The sequence below is a fragment of the Sinocyclocheilus anshuiensis genome, unplaced genomic scaffold (genome assembly GCF_001515605.1).
Source record: "Sinocyclocheilus anshuiensis isolate Anshui unplaced genomic scaffold, SAMN03320099.WGS_v1.1 scaffold907, whole genome shotgun sequence".
Taxonomy (NCBI): Eukaryota; Metazoa; Chordata; class Actinopteri; order Cypriniformes; family Cyprinidae; genus Sinocyclocheilus; species Sinocyclocheilus anshuiensis.
Genome location: NW_015546133.1, coordinates 1,329,225 through 1,337,685, shown reverse-complemented (window position 1 = coordinate 1,337,685; position 8,461 = coordinate 1,329,225). Strand labels below are relative to the sequence as shown.

General features: G+C 37.1%; 1 protein-coding gene across 1 annotated transcript in view; it reads left to right on the top strand.

The window, feature by feature from the left end:
• The first annotated feature begins 506 nt into the window (after positions 1–506).
• LOC107701136 (splicing factor, arginine/serine-rich 15-like) overlaps positions 507–8,461 on the top strand; it is a 26,786-nt gene continuing 18,831 nt past the window's right edge. Inside the window, exons 1-7 of the mRNA XM_016503078.1 lie at positions 507–716; positions 5,104–5,187; positions 5,357–5,401; positions 5,480–5,641; positions 5,766–5,895; positions 7,950–8,092; positions 8,248–8,424. Coding sequence (XP_016358564.1) covers positions 687–716; positions 5,104–5,187; positions 5,357–5,401; positions 5,480–5,641; positions 5,766–5,895; positions 7,950–8,092; positions 8,248–8,424 — 771 coding nt within the window. The 5' untranslated portion in view covers positions 507–686. The remainder of the gene's footprint in view (positions 717–5,103; positions 5,188–5,356; positions 5,402–5,479; positions 5,642–5,765; positions 5,896–7,949; positions 8,093–8,247; positions 8,425–8,461) is intronic.

The window sequence follows — 8,461 nt, the reverse complement described above, 5'->3', positions numbered from 1 at the left end:
ATTTTTTTTTTTATGCATTATTACATTTTTGATTTACGTTGATTATTTTTTCGATCCGTGACCATTATTTGCTATTCTGAAAATTTAGCTTTCATTTTTAAATTTTGTGCAATATATTTTTACAATTTTAAATTTGGGTTTCATGCTTATTATTATTATTATTATTATTATTTATCCGTGACTGCAATACTTTTGGCGGAAAATTAATCCCATAATTCTTACTCTGTGGAAACATGTAGAAAATCATTTTATGAAAGATGTTTATATATTACTTGAAAACTTGTTTACATATGAATTAGCAGTGTCTGCATTTACCATGGCAATATGTTTCAATTTCAGTGTTTGTTTTAAAGGCATTTTTGTATATTTATATTTGTCATTAATTAAATGTAAACTAATGCCTGTAAAAGTATTATAAGGCGTTTGTATTGGTATGTAATCAAACCGTATAGGCTATAAAATGCATGTGATTTCGCTCTGGATTTTCATGCGTCCTCCAGCGCTGTCTAGTGGCCGTTCAACGCAACAACAGCCTCTCAATCCCATCCTGCACCGCGCCGACTCCGAGTCCGAGCTGTCTGTCTGCTGCCAGGGCCGGACATGTTGGGGCGGCCCGCTGGAGGACAGTACAGCACATATTTCTGATTTTACCGGAGAAAGTGACAACAAAGCACAGACGGAACACCATGGATGCCGTCAACGCTTTTAATCATGAGGTGTGTGTGTGTTCAATAATATGAAACGGTTGTAAAATGGCGGTGTGTTGAGGCCTTCATCAAGCCAGATGAAGGCCTCAGTGTTTAAAATGCGCAGTTGCATGCTGCTGGACATGCTCGCCCACTTTTTCAGCTGCATTGGTTCCAGATGTATTTTTTCCTTTCATTTTTCCCATATAAATTTTTTTAAAGGGGTCATATGATGCTATTTCAATTTTTCCTTTCTCTTTGGAGTGTTACAAGCTCTTGGTGCATAAATAAGATCTGTTAAGTTGCAAAGACTAAAGTCTCAAATCCAAAGAGATATTCTTTATAAAAATTAAGAGTCAACCATGCCTACCTAAAACGGCTCGTTCTAACACGCCCCCACATGTCTATGTCACGATGTGGGAAGATTTGCAAAACGCCGCCAAAATGTTCACGCAAAGAAAGAAGGCGTAACTTTTATTCTCGCTGTAGTATTGTTGCTGCCGGTGCTGCCATGTTGTGGAGATACTGTGTGATTCGTTGTGAAAGCAAAGCTACTTTGTTTGGCCTTCCAAAAAAGGACAATATCTTTTGGAAGGACATGACTAGAAATCAGTGGTTAAGTTGTATTTACAACACTGTTCCAGAACAGTTCAACCCAAATATTAACGAGTTTTGAGCAGTGTAGAGTAGCACTTGTTGTTTTGTCATTTCTCCGATCACAAATGCAGACATGGTTTTACGTTTATGCGGCAAAAGACAGTATAAGTCATTATAATCCGTAATTATGTCCCCACTGGATGCAACAAATGCCTCGTTTGTAATGGATTTTATTGGTTTTGTCTGGTCGTGCCAGGAGACAGCATCACAGTATGGTAAACGTTTTCATTTTTTTAGTACCGACTTGGTACCGAAATACCGGGTCTTTTGACAACACTAGTAAGGGCATAACATTTCCGTCACATGCTTGAGGTATCCAGCCAATCACAACGCACTGGATAGCTGGCCAATCAGAGCACACCTCGTTTTTCAGACTGATGAGCTTTGTAAATGGCTCGTTTCAGAAAGGCGGGGCATAGAGGAGAAACAATAATGTACAGTATGTGGAAAATAATGTGTTTTTTTAACCTTAAACCGCATAAACACATTTCATTACACCAAATACACAAAATAATGTTCTTTTTAGCAACATCATATGACCCCTTTAAAAAGTCTTGGTTTGAACAACGAGGTTGGTTGTACCAAAACAACAATTTACGTGGTGAATCACAACATTACAAACTTGCAGTTTGTATGAAATTGTATACTGTGTCTGAGTAGGTTCTACATTAGAACTTGAACTTACTCCATGACCGCTAAACAGTGTGTTTTATATAGTATGAATATGGGTAGTATGAATGAAATTGGACATACTTTGTAGTAGGGTAGTATTCGGATGCAGCTTTGGATTTAGTATTTAGAAACAATACATTTTATGCTTCTGTGAAATATGCATACATATACCTATATTAAAGTAGTTTGAGTTTAGGTAGACTGACTATTACATCATTTCCAGTGCTTAATTTTGAGTGGGCAGGTGCTAAAGAGTTATTTTGATGTGATATATTTGTTTGATTCACAGATTTGAGATTTTTTTACAGAATGGGATTTTTACTTCCGGAACTGTCACCGAGTCAGCATATGATTTAATTATTACAGTTGTCTCTGCATATTATGATGAAATATTGGGGAAGTAATTTAACTTTGATAAAAGTATAAGCTTAAAAACACTTCCACCAGTTTCCACAAGAAGTCCAGTTTAAAGGGGTCCTATTATGCTCTTTTACAAAGTCTTGATTTTGTTTTGGGGGTGTACTAGAACATGCTCTCATGCTTGGTGGTTCGAAAAACGCATTATTTTTCACATAATTTACATTATTAAAATACCTTTCTCCCCAGCCTGGCACAAATGGCTCAATTAGTTCCGGCTTTGATGAAGGTCCGCCTTCCGAAAAACAAAATGTGTTGTGATTGGTTAGCTGTCCCAGTGCGTTGTGATTGGCGAACTGCCACGCCCCTTGCTCCGTCTTTCAACAAAAACTTTTGGGCGAATCCGGCACTGTACTCCTTCGTGTTGTGGAAGCTGTCCTCAGTAAAATGCGCAGCACACAATAGCAAATTGGGGTTCTAATGCTCAGGAACAGAGTTAAACAATAAATTGCAACCACTGTTTCCTGACATCATCTGCTTTCGGAAGCCCAAACAAAGACGTCTGGGCACGGAGGTGAAAAAACAGCGTTTCAGGCGGTCGCACACCGGACGAGAAGCACAGCGTCGCGTCGCACCACGTCTTTAACATTCGAATACTTTATTTTCTGAGTGTAGGCACACCGGCGGCGCCGTTCAGCGTCTGTCCACGGCGCCCAGCTACGTCGTGTTATACTTGTAAGAATTGTTCTAGACATGCTGAAAATTTGACGCTACAGCACAGCAGCTCTTCTTCTTTGTTTTCTCTGATGCACTAACTCTGCAGCAGCACTTCTTCTTCGTCGTCTCGTCTGATGCACTCACTCAACCAAGCGTTCTAACCACAACCTCGCCCCTCCCCACACCCCAACCATTCGAATTTCTGTAGGTGGGAATTATTTGTAATGATATTCCAATGAGCCACTTTGTGATATCACAAAGCCTGGAAAACAAACACTGTAGTCCAAACAAGCCGTTCGTTGTAGTTCTTGAAAAGGGATTTTTAAAAAACAAAATATCTCCCTTTGGAGTGGACTTTGAGATTTGTAACTTTCTAGATCTTTTTTATGCCCAAACATACACACTGACTAAAATTAAAAAAGTGAAAAAGCATAATAGGACCCCTTTAAGAAAATCTGAATGCGCCATTCAAGGATATAACCAAGTATTTGAGTCATTGAAAAACCATATTGATCAACCACATTCTGGTGCATCTCTATATGTAAATGATCATAAATTATAAAGGGCATCTGTTAATCCATAATAAAGCTGTTTTGCTCGACAAGAAGTAACATTTTTGTTTTTTACTTAGGATGTAACGATTCACTCAACTCGCGATGTGATACGATTCACAATACTGATTTCACAATTCTATTTGTTTTTTTTGTTTTTTTTTTTACAAAATTAGATTTAAGACCAATTATAAATGAAAAGGGTTCATTTGCATAAACTTAGACTCTATGTTAAGACAGTGTCTTAAGATCTAGTTTGACCAACTAGCAGTTAGCCAAGGGGTTATCAGTTTTATTTTTTGGATTCAACTTGGACTAAGCTAGCTAAATTTTTATGTAAATAATATAAAAAAAATTTTTTACCAGTTTAAAAAAAAAAAAAAAAAAAAGATGACTAGCTTGTAAGACTAGTCTAAAATTTTTATGCAGCTGGCCTAAAGTGTCCTTTTATTATTGCTTGGACAAAATGCTGCACATTTCTGAAATATGTAGAATAACATCATTAAATTGAAATAAAACAAACCCCAAATCAAAGAAATAAATAATACAAATAAAATAAACCTCTTCATATGAACAAAGGCTTTGCCTGTGTTTTTTCCATTTAAAATTAGAGGCCACCACTGTATTTTATTCACAAACCAAGAATGCAGCATGAGCAGTTTTTAATCTAAATTAGATTGTATTATAAGCAAAAACAGAATGGTCTGACATTAGCTTTGTGGAACTATTCTACATGAAACATGTCTTCACGAAACAAAACAGCAGATGAGCTGAATGAGAACGCAAATTCACTCTCTGACAGTGTTTCCTTGATTGTTGCTTTAAACAAAGCAGCGCTGCTATTAATATGCTTTATACAGATGCAAGATTAAAAGAAAAAAAACATTTAAACTTTTCTAAAGACAGTCAATTCCCCTCAGTGATACATTCATATAAGCTCCCACCCCCAACTGTATCGCGATTCATTTAACATCTCAACCGATTTGAATCTTCACATATTTCTATACATTTTCAACCGGTTTGAGGTGCATCGCTACATGCTTATTTTTAACATATATTTTGGAAAAAATTGTGTTTATAAGCTACATTTTGAAACATATTCCTTACAAAATCAGAGATGGGATGAGCTGGTAATAATCATGCTACTTTGATATATACTGCTGTATTGAATTCTTTACATATTCCATGTTTCATGGAGTTTATGGTAAGTATAGGCTACTATATGTCCTTAAAACATGATGTAATACCACAGTATCCAAAAAACATAGCAATATCATGGTACTTATCATGTTTAGCGTAAAAATGATATCTCCACAAAACCATGAGTTTGCTTCCACTCTAACAAGCATTGACAGCATTTTTAAGCTTTCAGTCTGAGGTTACCCAGTAATGAAGTTTCCGTATTTCACCTCAGCCCACATTAGCATCATATGCCTTAACATTACTTTATGGCTCCTTTGCAGTTGTTCTCCTTGATGGACACCAAGCCTCCCATCTCGAGGGCCAAGATGATCTCCATCACCAAATCTGCCATAAAAGCCATTAAAGTAAGTTGATCTTGAGGTTGCAGTGCAGCGATCACAACTGATACCTAATGCTGTTGGGTTAAAATATGATACAGTGTGCGTTTATGTGGGTACCTCAAATCAAAGATGCTTTAGCACAGGGATACATTTCAAAACCTTCCCTTTAATCCTCATTTTTTGTGTCTTCCAGTTATACAAGCATGTTGTCCAAATTGTAGAAAAGTTCATAAAGAAGGTAGGTGCTCATCTGGACTGAATTCGAGATGGGTGATTGTTGCTTGTGTTCATTTACTGAATGCTATTTTGTGCACAGTGCAAACCCGAGTACAAAGTTCCAGGACTCTACGTGGTGGATTCCATTGTGAGACAGTCACGGCATCAGTTTGGAGCCGATAAAGATGTGTTTGGACCTAGGTTCACCAAAAACATCACAGGGACATTTGAGAATCTATGCTTGTGTCCCACAGAAGATAGGGTGAGAATATTTATCCAGCGATACGCCTATGTTAATATTTTTAACAGCTTTTTATTCATTAGCCTTATTTTATAATTTAAATGATTCGGATGCTCACTTTATAATGTTTCTCTTCCTCCTTCAGAGTAAGATAGTGAGAGTGCTGAACCTGTGGCAGAAGAATGGAGTGTTTAAGATTGAGGTAATCCAGCCTCTATTAGACATGGCTGCTGGATCTAGCAGCTCAACAGGCTTGGACAACAGCCCTGAGGGCGGTAAGACAATGATGTGTAATGTGAATATCTCATTTTAATGCACATCTGTTATCTGTTATGACAGTGGTTCTCAAACTTTTTTGGTCGCGCCCCCCTTTAAACCTATAAAAAAATCTGGCGCCCCCTCCCCCGAATCCCCATCCCACCTCAGACTACCAAATAATTTCACTAAACATTATGAAAAATTGATGCTTTTTTAATTAAAAAAATCCTACAGGGAAAAAACACCTGCATCACTTGAAACATTGAAAAATAGCATAGAGAGAATAACTGTTATTGTTATTATTATTCTCTCTTATTTATTTTTTGTGGGTTTCTTGCTGTCCGCTAAGGCATAGGACACACACAGGCTTTCCTCCTCACCAACGACATTAAACACCGTGTCTACACCGGACGCGAGCGGCAAAATATAGTAGAATAGATAGATTAAACATAAATGTTATTTTCTGTAGGCCAGGCCTATATGTTACGATGAAATTAGGTGATGCATGAATTGATATGAATGACATTTTTATTTAACAACTACAATCACAGTATATTGACTGATTTGTTGAACTTCCAACCTTGTAAGCATGTAATAATTATGTTTAAATAAGCCTGGTGTAAACATTAATATGAAAGTCAGTAACAAATCACAAACTAAAGTAGATTGCAGAAATATAAAAACAAATCTGTTGCTTTACCACACTACTTTAGGTAATTCAAAGTCACTGTAATAAACATATGTAAACATGTGGACTGCACTAAACACTGTCTGTTAACTTTAGACCAGTGGTTCTCAAACTTTTTTGGTCGTGCCCCCCTTTAAACTTATAAAAAAATCTGCCCCACCCTTTCCCGAATCCCCATTCCACCTCAGAGTACCAAATAATTTCACTAAACATTATGAAAAATTAATGCTTTTTTTAATTTAAAAAACCTACAGGGAAAAAAACACCTGCATCACTTAAAACATAAAAAAAATAGCATAGAGAGAATAACTCTTATTATTATCTCTGTATTTTTATTTTATTTTTTTATAGGTTTCATCCTGTCCACTATGGCATAGGACACACACAGGCTTTCCTCCTCACCAACGACATTAAACACCGTGTCTACACCGGACCCAAGCGCCAAAATATAGTAGAACCATTATAATCAGTGACGCTGTGTACACTGGATGCGACGCAACACGACAAAACCCTGACATTAAACTGATGTCTTGTTCTATTTATGACGTACTGACACACAGTTAAAATTATTTGCAATGGTCACTTTGTCGCGACCAGTGTAGAGCTGTTGTGGCGCGACGCGACAACTATAGCGTCCGGTATAGAGACAGTGAGTGAAGCCGAGAGCAAGATATGCCTCGTCATATTTTCTGCATTTAGCTTTTAAATGACCAGCACCTGCCTGGGTCTGTGCGACTTCATCTATGGTTTTTCTCTTCCCTTTCATAAACTGATCCATCTCCCATTCTAAGTTACGTTCTTTGGCTGTTTACTGTTTTATTTCTTTTCTTTTTCTGCTGATGACCCGCACTCCCCTGCAATACCCCTGCAATACTCGTTGCAATACTTTTACATTTATAATGAGTGTTTCTTGAGCACCAAATCAGCATATTAGAATGATTTCTGGAGTAATGGCTGCTGAAAATTCACCTTTGCCATCACAGGAATGCATTGCATTTTAAAATATATTACAAAATATATAAATGTTATCAAAAACTGTTATTTTAAAATATTATTTCACAATCTTACTGTTTTACTGTATTTGTGATTAAATAATGCAGTCTTGGTGAGAATGAGACTTCTTTTAAAGAAAAAAAATTTTTTTTTTTAAACTTGCAAACCCCAATCATTTGAACTGTAGTGTAGATGTTTTAATAGTCTCTAATTTAAGCCTCAGTATCAAAATGGTGTTCGAGTTGCTAAGTTTATTTATTTATTTGAATCAGTTCAAACTGTTCATTTTAGTTTATCAAACATCAAAAATGTTTCCGGAATACCTTGTGGGGCATTTGTCTTGTTTTAAAAGCTTTTACCTTGCTCCATTTAATTTTAATTTTTCTGCAGCATCTCCACAGTCTCCCGTGAGGGAACAGGAGGCTCATCCAGTGGTGATGGCAAACTCGATTGCAGCAGCTGTGCCTCAGCTTGAGAACTCTGATGCCTTTGTGGCTGTTGCTCAACTATTTCAGTCTTCTCAAGGACAGCAGGTTAGTCGAGTGCACTGGGTTTCCTGCATTTCAGTTGTTTCCAAAGAACAAAACATTGACCACCTTGGGGTGTTTTCACAATAAAAATATAAGAAAGAAATCATGAAATCATTTTAGTCCTTTTGGGATATTCATATGTTCACTTTTTTCTGAAGCTTCAGCAGATGCTTCAGAACTTTCAGCCATCAGGGAAACCTCAGTCTCCAGCTTTGGACAATAACAGGAGTCACCACCACCCACAGGCCCAAACTATGACTGCTACCTCTACCCTCACACATCAGCATATCCATCACGTACCACAGCCTGTGGAAAAGAAAGCCACCTTCGACAAGGTGAAAAAATATATATTTTTAGTTTTTTTAACCTGCT